Below are 12,041 nucleotides of genomic sequence, written 5' to 3' on the forward strand. Positions count from 1 at the left end.
TGATGACCCATTGCTTGAACCATGACACTTCTGCTTGGCTATTTTTTAATTCTCTTTGACAGCTCTATCATTGTTGTTACTTGCATATTTGCTTGAACTTTAGTTTTAAAAGCCTTTGGTTTTACAGGAGCTGTTGTTTGTAGTAATTTTTGTCAATGGAGTTTTGTTTCTTTTCCACTGCCTGATGAAAGAGATGGTTGTGCTTATGTTTTCTAAGTATTGAAGAAGAAACACTTTCCTCCTGAAGCTCAGTAACTGGATGTTTCACACATTTCCTCTCTGTTAGCACTGGGACATTTTAGCATTCTCATTCTGTATAGCACAAATAAGCTTGAAGTTAAATCCCTGAAGTGAATAAATTAGCCATAAAACTGAGGGTGTTTTTTTTTTTACTCCAAAGCTTAGGATTCCCATGCTTTCCATCTTGAGAAACATCCTTTTAGCTTAGCTTTTGAGCCTAGCTAAGTAAATGCTTAATGCAGTATTCTTTTAATTCCAGTCCTACATGGAAGATCACCTGAAAAACAAGAATCGTCTGGAGAAAGAGTGGGAAGCTCTGTGTGCTTATCAGGCCGAACCCAGCGACACCACCATTGCACAGCAGGAGGAAAACATCCCGAAGAACCGCTCCCAGGCTGTGGTACCGTGTATGTACACTTTCATTCAGATGATGGCGTTTTAAGCTCTTGACACTTTTCCGAATACCCTTTGCACAGTGGTTTGAAAGCTACAGATGGCAGGCAAACAGAATGCAGAGCAGCTTCTATGTGCACTACAAAGATGGGGCTACAGCTATGGGCTGGGTGCATGTCCTCTTGTCCTGTCAGATCATGTTTATCTCCTTAAAAGTTGCATATATGTTACTAAAATGCACAACTATGCCACATAACACTGCTGCTGCAGCTGTGCTGTCTCATGAAATCCCATAGCCAGGGTGCTTTTCAATGCTGAAATATACTTTCTATACAAGAGTGGCATCTGTAGCCATTCAACAGAAAGAAGTTTGGCATGTGTTTAGACAAGTTGGTATCATGTCCATCCAACAGTAATACCAGCAGTCTACAGTCAGAGCTAGATCATCTGTTTATCAGATACTCAGCAGTACTGAAAGAGCCCCTTTAGACTTCAGTGGATAAGCTTGCAAACTGGCTTCTCTCTGCAAGGCTTAGGATAAAAAGAGAAAAAGGAAAAAAAAAAAAGAACCCATGTTTATATTCCTAGAACCTGTTCTTTCCTGTAAGCAGCCACCTTCTGAGCTTGAAATAAAAGTAACATATTTTTCCTATGCAAATATATGTATCTCGTAGATTACATTGGTAATCTATGGGCACACATTTTATTAAGCAACCAATGAAACAAAAATGAAACTGAGAATACATGCACAGTCCACAGCAACCAAAATGCTCTCAATCAGTGTGCCCACAATCCAGCTGGATAGCTTGGCAAACATATGTATCTATTTTAATTTTTAAAGTGCCCTGAAAACATTAATTTTCACTAAGAGAACCTTGAATAATTACTATTCCTCCTTTAGAAATGGGGAAATGACAGGTAACACATTAAGTAAATGTCATAGCCAGATTTAGAGTGAAGATTCTTTGGAAGTATGTAATAATTTAACTGAGCCCATAAGTCCTTGCATATTTGCTTCTGCAGGGTTTGGTTCTTTTGTTTATGTAGTGTCTCTTTCTGCAATACTTTGCTCCTCAGGAGAGGAGTACAGTAGTTTGGCAACATTAATTCTTCTGAGTAAATAAGGTGCTGGTCAGAAGCCTTTTGAGGCAACAGCATCAGTTTGCTGACTTCCATATGTTTTGGGATCAGGTCTGTTGAGAAGTTCTAAAGAAGTCACCATGAAAGTTAAATTAATTAAAGGAATGCAAGACTTCTGTGCTCTTTTCCATCCTGAAAGAGCAGAATTTAACCAACATGACAGGAAGTGAAAATTGCTCCATGAAAATTGGTATTGATCCAAGTTAATCTTCCCTCTTAAAGTGTTCTATTCAATATGGACTTACAGTCAGACCATCTTAAGCTATTTCAAGTCCCTGCTCATAAATTAAGCCAGATTGGTTTTGGTTGCTGCCTTGGAGGCAGCATGGCAGCTACAGGTGTTACCAGAAATTGGTACTGATTATTTGACTGATGTAGAAACTGTGTCTGCATGATACAATGAACTAAGATAGAAACCTTCAGACTAGACTTGTCTACCTCTAAATCCAGAAGTAACATGACCGTAACAGTGCTAAAGAGCAGAGATTTTTACTTGGGTGTCAAAGAATCATTTAGGTTGGAAAAGACCTCTAAGATTGTCAAGTTCAGCCATTATCCCAGCACTGCCAAGTCCACCACTAAACCATGTCCCTGAGTGTGACGTCTACACATCTTTTAAATACCTCCAGAGATGGTGACTCAAGCCTATTCCAATGCTTGACTACTCTTTTGGTGAAGAAGTTTTCCCTAATATCCAATCTAAACCTCCCCTGGCACTGTTTGAGTCCATTCCCTCTTGTCCTGTCACTGGTTCCTTGGGAAGAGAAACCGACCCCCACCACGCTACAACCTCCTCTCAGGTAATTGTGGAGAGTGATGGGGTCTCCCCTGAACCTCTTTTTCTCCAGGATAAAGACCCCCCAGCTCCCTCAGCTGCTCCTCATAGGACTTGTGGTCCAGACCCTTCACCAGCCTCGGTGCCCTTTGGATGTGCTCCAGCACCTCAATGTCATGCAACACCAGAGAGCTGAAGTATTTTCAGAGCTAAGATAGTCTGACTCTTTTCATCATGTTGTACCATGTGGATGTATCAACCTACACTGATCAGCCTTCAGTTCTCTGCTATTGCTTCTTCCATGGTGTATTGTTACACCTGTTCTTCCCACTGCCGTGTCTAGACTGAATCAATACTACCTGGACATGGGCAGGGTGACCACAATCCATCTGAAGTTTTAGTTAAAAGCATTTTAGCACATTTAAAAGGCAAAATGCTATTTTTACTTTGTTTCTACAATGTGGGAACTTCTATTACAACTATTAGTGCACTGGGAATTTTCCTTTTTGACTGAATTGCACAAAATTACCTGCCTTCACTTTCTGAAGTGGCTGCACACTGGTAAACAGCTGTCGTGTTATATCCCTTAAACTATTTTGTTGATGAGTGAAAAGTGTGGCATAGAATTTAAACAATATTAAATTTTGATAAGCTGGTTATTTTAGACTGAGATGAGAAGGCCCAGTTTGCCTGCTTTTTTTTTTTTCTTGTTAGGCACTAAAACTATAGAAAAAAGTCATGGATTTTCTTCATAATAAATGAAGAAGCAAACCTGATATGATTTTAATATGCTATAGAGTTGTTATGCTACATTCAATGTATTCTCACAGAGTAATGTCTTGTTAGTGTGTCCTTACCCCTTTCATATTAATAATCACCTTGTCAAGGTAAAACAAGATTGCCAATTCATGTAGAAGATTTCATCTTAGGAAGGCCTCAAAGAAGCTTTAATATCATGTTGTATTTGCTTTTCATTTTCCTTTCTTAACCAGTCTTAAAATAATACAGTGTTATTTTTTACTGATTATATAACCGATTTAATTTCTAGATTAACATTATCACAATTTTATCATAGCTTGCTCTTATACCTATCTTCTCTATTTACAAACAGCTTTTAAAATACTTGATTACAGAACACCTTGACACTGCACTTAATTAATTACTAGTTAAAAAAATTATAACAATTCGAGTAACCTGTACCTTCTAGATTAACAAAACTGTATCCTTCTATCCAATCAACAAGCAGATTGCTATAATTTAGGGCAACCAATGTTTATATTTAGTACTATAATTTAGTGATACCTTTTTTTCTGTAGTAATATATGAGCAGCCCAAAAAAAGCTTTCCAGTATTTCTTTTCTCTTTTTGCATCTCTGCAAAACAAACCCATCTCAATAGGGTCAATACTGTATGTTTTGATGTATGTATCCCATAAATATGTACAGGTGTTTAAAGCATTTGGCAAACAAGTTTTTGTAGTGAACATCTATCAAAAGCTGCCCACTGTAGCTGTGTCCATGGGTCATGGTAGATATTAAAGCAACCTGCTTATCTCTGTGTTTGGCTTTCCTACAAAGGAGAGCAAAGCATGTGTGGGCAGAACATGCACCCAGCTCTGAGGCTTGTGTGCTTTTTAGAGCACAGCCAGGGGTTGTGCACCTAAGATGGAACACCTGAACAGAGGGCACCTCCTCCGGGTTTGTTCATTATCTGTGTCAGGAATGGATGTACGAATAGTGCTCTGAAATAAATGAACTTGATTTCAGTTCAGAGCCAAGAAAAGTTCCATTTTGTGCTGATCATCTATAGGCAAAATAATGATAATCAACAGATTATGATTCTTCATAGTCTTCAAACTGCTCCACTTTTACTCCTTGGTAGTTCTTCTCTTTCTTTCTTCAGTGCAGTTCTGTACAGTGCTTTGTATGGAAAAAAATCAGTCTAAATCTATAAGGAAGAGAATGATGGTCCAGGCAGAATGTGCCAGGTTGATAGTTGTAAGATTTGCCCTGATCTGTGTTGCCTGGGTTCACACAATCCAGAGTTGTCCATATTCCTTGGTTTTAGCCTTTTTTTTGTTGATTCTGTTCCTTCAGAAGTATCTGATTAAAAGGAAACAGAAGACAGAGGGAAGATGTGAGTCTTACTTTTCCAAGCTTTCAATCCCCATCTAATAACAGAAATGATAGATCTTCATTAAGTTTAGACAGAGGAATCCAGTGCCATTTGAGATGCCTAAAGTATTCAAGGTACCCAGGCAGAACTAGCAGCTATAACACAAGCTCTGTGAGAAGCCTGTGCCTCTCCTAGCTGCTAGCCCGAGTGTCCTTAAAACACCTCAGATACCACTAGAAACCCACACACAAGCATTGAAATCAAGTTCTCTGGGCATGAGTCAGTGAAATCGTAGATTAGGATGCCTAAATTTAAGTGTCTCTGTGTAGCTGCCTCCACATGAGCCAGGTGTCAAAGCACCTGATACCACCAGTGAAGAACCAGTTAGTTCAGTGACATCAAGAGAGCTCTGCAATGGCCAAAAGTTGGTGTTTAGTTTATGGTGAAATAGGTCGAGGATGCCACTGTATATCCTGTGTGAGCTACAGATGCTGGTTCAAGAGGGTACAAGTCTTTAGGTCTTGTGTCGTATCTGTTATCCTTGTGCAATGTCTCATCTACTTTACAGTCTCTCAAACATTACATCTTCATGTTTAGCCAACTAAATAGAGCTCCATTAAGTGTAACCACTTCACATGAAGATATCTGTATATAGATGCCAAAACTTAGATTTTTTTAGTCTATAAATTGAATTTTTATATACTGTAAACTCATGTGTGGCTGCTTATATTATGTCCTTTATCCTCTATCCTTTATATTTTATAATTTATATTTTATATGTGTATAAAATACAACATTGTGCTATATTTTTCCACAGCCACAGGTTAGTCTAGCCATCTTATTTAGGAAGCCTCTCTCTGCCGCATATATCCATCTACATATTTTGCTTTTCTTTCAACTGTGACTTGGCTGGAGCAATAGCAAATGCAAAGTAGTTCAGCACTCAGCAGCAGCTATTGTAGATACTTAAAATGATGATGAGTTGTAGCTTGGCCAGATTGCACTACCTAGTAACAGCATTTGTCTTTTCTCTCACTGCCTTATTACCATCCCTCTCCTCTCCTGTTTCTTCATTCATCTTTCTCACTTTTTAGATTGATCTTACATATCTTCCTTTTTTTGACATGCCTGTCCTTACTTTTACTTCCTGCTTCTCCTGATTCTCTTTCCTTGCTTCCAGCATAATCAATATGCAGTTTACAAAAAAAAAAAAATGTTATTACTTTGGTGATTTTCCCTGTAGTCACTCATTGTTACCATAACGTTCTGGTGTCCGTGGTATTCTGTTGCGGTTTTTTTTTCCTTTTCTTCTTTCCCTGCCTGTTTCTAAAGATCTATTATGCAAGTTCCTAGAAGCTTTGAGGTGATAACAGGCATAGACAAGCACAATCTGTTCATTGTCAATATGAATGCTTGATGCTGCAACTGAAGCACACATGGGTGCAAACTCTTGATATATGCGGAAAACACATGTACAACCTTTTTTGCACACTTTTTTTTTCTAAGTGCAAATACAGTCTCACCACCTTTTCACTACCAAGGCCTTAACAAGTCTCACCCTCTGATAAACCCTCCAAGACAGCAGAATAATGACATGGCATTATTCAGAGGGTCTGGATAAAACATTTTGTTTTAAAAAGAAAAATCCTGAAGTTACTTATCTGACTCCTGACTTTTATTGGAGAGTCACCCTGCATCTGTTTGCTAAAAACTCATGGATCACTGTCTGCTCTTTCTCCCTCATCCATTTGAAAACATTTCACATGTTTTCTTTGGTGATTAGTTCAAACACTTTTGCTGTCCAAATGAATGAGGCCAATGTCCAAGTGAATGAGGCTTATCCTGAGTGCTTGCTTAGTTTAAGGTATGCGAGAGACCACATTTGCTGCATGTAACCTGCATTCCTTCTGCAAAGACAAAAGGTTTCAGAGCTGTAATTCTTCAGGCATTCTGTGACAATGCTCATTGTAAAGCTTCCTGTAAAAAGTATTGAGTAGCCCAAGATCTCAGGTGTCAAAAGTTCATTTTTATATTTTGGATTTTTTGTACCATGGTGCCAAAGTGAGGTGGAAGTGAATAATGTGCATGAACATGTTCCCTTTCTCATCTTCTTCATCCTTCTGTTGTGTTGAAACCTTACCAGGGAAAATAATTTTATGTGAATAGTAAAGACTGGCTCTTCATTCATTTGGCATGACTTATTCATCACTGATCTTATTCCAGGAGAATGTTGTTGACATTGCTGGGTGAGATTGAATGACTGTAAACACTTGTACAAGCATCCCTCTGTCTTGCTCATATATTGAACTACCATGGCATTACTGTTGAATGAACTTAACCTCCTGTGAGGTACTTAGAATATTTGATAACTCATTTATTATTCTTCTTTATTAAAATATTGACTGGTACTTCATAGTTTAAAAAGCACCTTGGAATCCTGGTGTTAAGAGTGGTGTCACAGGCCACTAGACAAGGTACAAAAGGGGACAGGCTGTATTCCTACACTCTTATTTTGTCTATTTGAAAAATCAGTGGAAAGATCCTCTCAAAACATCAGTATCCATGTTCAACTGTAGAGGGTTACAGAAAGGGCAACTCCACAACCTCTTCCCACAATATACTGTGTGGAATAGGTTTGCTAAGAAGTATAAATCATGCTGGTTATGTATCAGGTACAAGCTGTTTGAGATTCTTATGTAAAGACTTAGACATCTCTCGCATAAATTATCTGAGTGTGGTCTGGTCTTTCTTTCTTTAGTCAATGGAAGGAAATGGCATTTCTTGAGTACAGTTTGGCCTGTTTCAGACAGCTAAATCAGGATGAAATGATTCATCACCTAGAAATATTTCTTTTCTCTTAGCAGAAAGTGAGTCTAGATGATTGGAAGAGATGCAGACATCTGCATTGTCGCTGTCTAAGTATAGACAAATAAAACCCATCCATTATATACGTCCTGAAATAAAAAAAAATAAAAAAAGGACTAGAGTTTGGGGTGTACCAGCTTTAAATATAATTGAGCTAGCACCAGTAAAATTACAAGTTAAAAAGTGATAAAATAATCTTGATGATGGGCAAACAACATAAGTCTCCTATGTCCAGAACTGGTGTTTTCCTTACTAGTCTTGCCTGAACCAGCTACAATAGCACCAGTGTAAGATATCTGTGTGTGCTCCAGTTGTACTTTAAGTGCAATTGTGATTGGGATTTGATCTTCAAGTCGTATCGTCTCCACGTGTCACTAGTGGAGCACCACACAGCACTGGTCTTTGATCAGGGCAGATTAACTTACTGTGCATCTCTCAACTGTACTTCAGTGTTCCTGCTGTTCATTCTGTAGAGAAGCCAGGTGGACAAAGATCCATCAACTTCCCTCTTTTATGACCCTGCAAACACAGGAGTGTTTCCTATAATACTGGAAATTTTTTAGTGATTTGCCTAGTTTAAATCTTAAATTCCCTGAACAGCGCATGTTCCCATTTTAATTAAGAGATGTTGTAGCACATCACAGTGCATCTCAGGAAGACAGGCTTTTCTGACACTGAGCCTCTGGAATATCCCAGTGCTTCATTCCTGAGTCAGACTGTGATGCTGTGGCTGTATCAATGCTATGGCTAGGCTGGGAATCAGAAGGAAATATCCTTTCTGATACTTACCATTTACCGGTCTTGAAATGCACATTAATCTAACGTTGTAACTTATAATGGGTAGAATACTGGTATAGAAACTTTCTTCTCTTATTTTCTCCTTTGCAGATGACCATTCCAGGATATGTCTGAAAGGTGAAAGCAGCCACGACAATTCAGACTACATCAATGCTAGTCCAATTGTAAGTACGGTAACATATGAGAAAGAATCCAAATAGTTGATTCCTGTCTTTCCTTGTTGCCAAAATATGCTCACTTGAGGCACCTCGCTGCTCAGATTGTGCAACCTCAGGTTGTGAGCACCTCACAACTCTGTTTCAGGCTGTCCTTACAAATTGAAGAGAAATAAATAAATAAATAAGTACCTTTTCAGTTTATGCACTAAGAAAACAAAGTCATTAGATAGTCCTCATTCTACCTTGTAATACTGTCGGGTTTTCTGTACTTGATATTATTAACTTAGGGATTATAAAATTCAATGCTATACCCTTGGTGGAGCTTTTCCTTCTCCGAGGAGGTAAAAATAGCTTGTTCTTTTTTGCTTTGCCCTACTAGCTATAGCCATGGGAGGAATAGATTTTGTAGTCATGGAGAGCTGAGCTCCACAGACTTCTGAGCTTCTTCTGCATCAGAAAGTGACATTTCCTCTTACCTTTCTTTCTCTGGTGACCCACTATGAGCAACCTGGTGTTTCTGTAGCTCTTCTGATTCTCTGAGCTTGCTGTTTTCAAAGCAAGAACAAGATCCCTTACCCCTTGTATAATCATTCCAACTGCAAAGTAGGTCAATCCAATTTTTGCATCCAGATACTCCAGTGTGGCCAAGCTGCCATTTCCCACCTTATGTAAGTTGAATCCTCTCTGGTCTGTGAAAGGTGATAGGGAGAAAAGGTCTCTCTTTGTAGACACAAAATAGGTATGATGGTGCCAGTAGCATTGCCCTGTCATACCATCTCAATGGAAGTGTCATGATATCCATGTGAAGGGGGGAAAAGGCTCAGTGTCCTTGACCTCTGTGGTGCTGCTAGTATTGTAGTCACTTTTTTTCATGCTTTTTATTCACGTTAATTAGGCACTAATTAAAGTTATTAGAGGGAAACTATGAAAAAGAACTTAGGATGGAGAATTAGATCTCACTGCAGTGGGCTGTATGTGCCATTACTGGCTTATTTTCCTGGGGAGTGTCACTCCCCCAGTTAAATGACTTCGTGTGGGCAAGGCAGCTGACAATTTGCAACAGCACGAAATTACAGTCTGCTTACTTCCAGTGTTGTTAACAATACTTTTTTTCTTAAAAAAACCCACAAGTACATAAAAGCTGTTCCCTGATCTCTGTTTTCTTTACTTTCAGCAGAGTTCAAAAGCTTCATTCCTTCAACATATCAAAATGCTATATTCTGAGAGTTAGAAAATACACAGAAGTCAACAAACATCTTTGGGATTTTATTGTCTTTCGCTTAGAGTAGATGGGAAGCCAAAGCACCTGCACATTCAGGAATTGCCAATTTTAGAGGACAAGAACATACGTGCACAGATTAGAGTTTCTGGACTACTTTTAGGTATGTCTCTGACTAGACCAAGCTCTATTTGGCACCAGGATCAGCAGATCACAGTAAGTTGGTGCTCCAAGGAATGTGTATCCTGCCTGTAAAGTCATACACAGAGGTCCAGCTCCAGTGCTTCAGTGTTCTGTTTGCATGTCTTCAGGACACAGTTGGTGAGTTATGTTTAGTCAAGCCTTAATTTGGTAGTAGAAACGGAGAGGTTTTTTGGGAAGCACAGGAGTGGGAGGGGATAACTGGAAGTAAGATATTGTATTCTTGTAAGAGCTTGGTTGTAATTCACATGATTACAACTTGATGTCAAAGTGGACTTACAGCATCTGTAGACAGTGCTAAGCTAGGTTCAGTGGTTGCAGCTGTACAAATGCTGGGATTTACCAAAAACTCAAGATGGGCTACTGAACCTACCCAAAAGTCTGCGTAGACACAGCTTAACTAGTTTTAGTACACAGATTTATTTGGTTAGAGAAGTGATAAATTCTCACATGTGTGTATATGCCTGTTGCAATTGTAATTCTGGATTATAGTGTAATTATTTCTTTAATTACACTGAAAAGTATTAGATTAAGTAGTATTGGAGGTGAAGAAACAGGACCAAGACATCCCATTGACAAAACTGGTTTGCTTTGCCAGGATGCCTGAAGCTAATGCAAGCAGAGGATCTCTGCTTCCACAGCTTCAATTCTTGTGTTTTTACACAGAAGCTGCCCTTCTATCCAGCTTTTAATAAGGGTATTTTCTTCTGCAGGGTTAGAAGGTATTTCTTTTTTTGTCGCTTTCCCAGTCTCAAGAGTTTTGTTCAATAAAACAAGTCACACTGATGAAGCAAAAAATCTCATGGTTGTCTTAATATCTCTTGCAGAAATATTTCTATACCCAGAGAAGTGTTCACAACTGTTTTATTAGACTGGGACAAGTACCCAGTACCTTGCATAACCAAGGAAAATTACCAAGAGAAATTCTTGAGTTCTTTTTCTTAATGGTAGGATAGAGAACCTACTGTTTGGGGAGAAGTGCCACAGATGACATTTGTGTAGACCTGCTGTTCCAAGGAAAGATGTGCTGCAGATAGTTACGTGAGTCCATTTCACTGAGTAGTCATTTTGCTATTTTGAAAGCAGTAGATCAAAATATGTGTTTCCTGAAGGTGATGCAGTGGGAGGTTGACAGGAGGAAATCACTGCTTTGCAAGCCCATGGTTTGGAAAGATTCCCTGTAAACCGTTGAATTAAAAAAAAAAAAAAATTAAATATCTTCGGGTGAGTGTAAACATATTTGTTAATCTGGTATAGTTTTTGTAAAATGAGGCAGAATATAGGAGTGGCAGAGAGATTGTCTCTGTTCCTCTCCACCTCAATTGCCTACTGGAATATTGTGTTGGGCACTTGATTCTGCAATATTTACTGTGGTTGTACAGCTGTTGCAGCCTGAGCTGGACATACGTGCTATTACTACTGATCTCTGTTTGAGATCTTTTCTGTTAGCAGGCACATGTTCAGTCAGTGTCCTTGTAAGTGTGCAGTGGATGTGGAGTACCAGTACAGTACTGATCTGCCTTCGCTTGCTCTTGCAAAAATCCTACCATTTCTTTCCTTCAGACTGCTGTCTTTCCACTTAAATAACCTCTGTAATTATCATATCAATACAGGGATGCTCCTGGTGCATTTGGCATTGCAGCGCTTGGGTGAGGAGTGAGCACTGTGATGAGCTGCAAGATGGGCATTAATAGCTCAGGGTCAGTACAGGCTGAACTGAGTGGAAGAGGCTTTTTCCTCCCCACGTGTGTGAGCTGTCTGGTGGAGGAAGAGTGTAAAATAAAGTAATTATATCTGAGCTTCAGAAAGGGAAGCTGCCAGTTGGGTGCATGTCACTGGGTATCTCCAGCTTCTGGGTCAGTGGTCCAGTCTCCAGCTGGGGCTCACTCAACCTTAACTGAAGTCTAAATGAATGCAGCAGCACACCTTAAAAAAAAATCCCCCGTGCTAAACAATGAGCTGGCCACCTGCCCACATGTTTCTTCCTTTTAAAAAGTGCTACCCCTCCTCAATACCTCCTTTCTCTCCAATATGATGTGAAAACTGGGGTTAGATTGGTGGCCTCACAGCAGCTGGGAACGGGTGAGGAGAATCAGGAAAGATTTAGTCCAAATTCTTCCCATAGGTCTTTAATTTC

The 12,041-nt window shown here is 39.3% G+C and overlaps 1 protein-coding gene across 1 annotated transcript in view; it reads left to right on the forward strand.

Annotated features, from left to right (window-relative positions):
* Nucleotides 1–12,041, forward strand: part of PTPRN2 (protein tyrosine phosphatase receptor type N2) — a 643,008-nt gene that overhangs the window by 579,012 nt on the left and 51,955 nt on the right. The window contains exons 15-16 of the mRNA XM_051812861.1: nt 500–647; nt 8,417–8,490. Coding sequence (XP_051668821.1) covers nt 500–647; nt 8,417–8,490 — 222 coding nt within the window. The remainder of the gene's footprint in view (nt 1–499; nt 648–8,416; nt 8,491–12,041) is intronic.

The sequence above is a fragment of the Manacus candei genome, unplaced genomic scaffold, assembly GCF_025592945.1.
Source record: "Manacus candei isolate 608988 ecotype Guabito, Panama unplaced genomic scaffold, ASM2559294v1 h1tg000089l, whole genome shotgun sequence".
Taxonomy (NCBI): Eukaryota; Metazoa; Chordata; class Aves; order Passeriformes; family Pipridae; genus Manacus; species Manacus candei.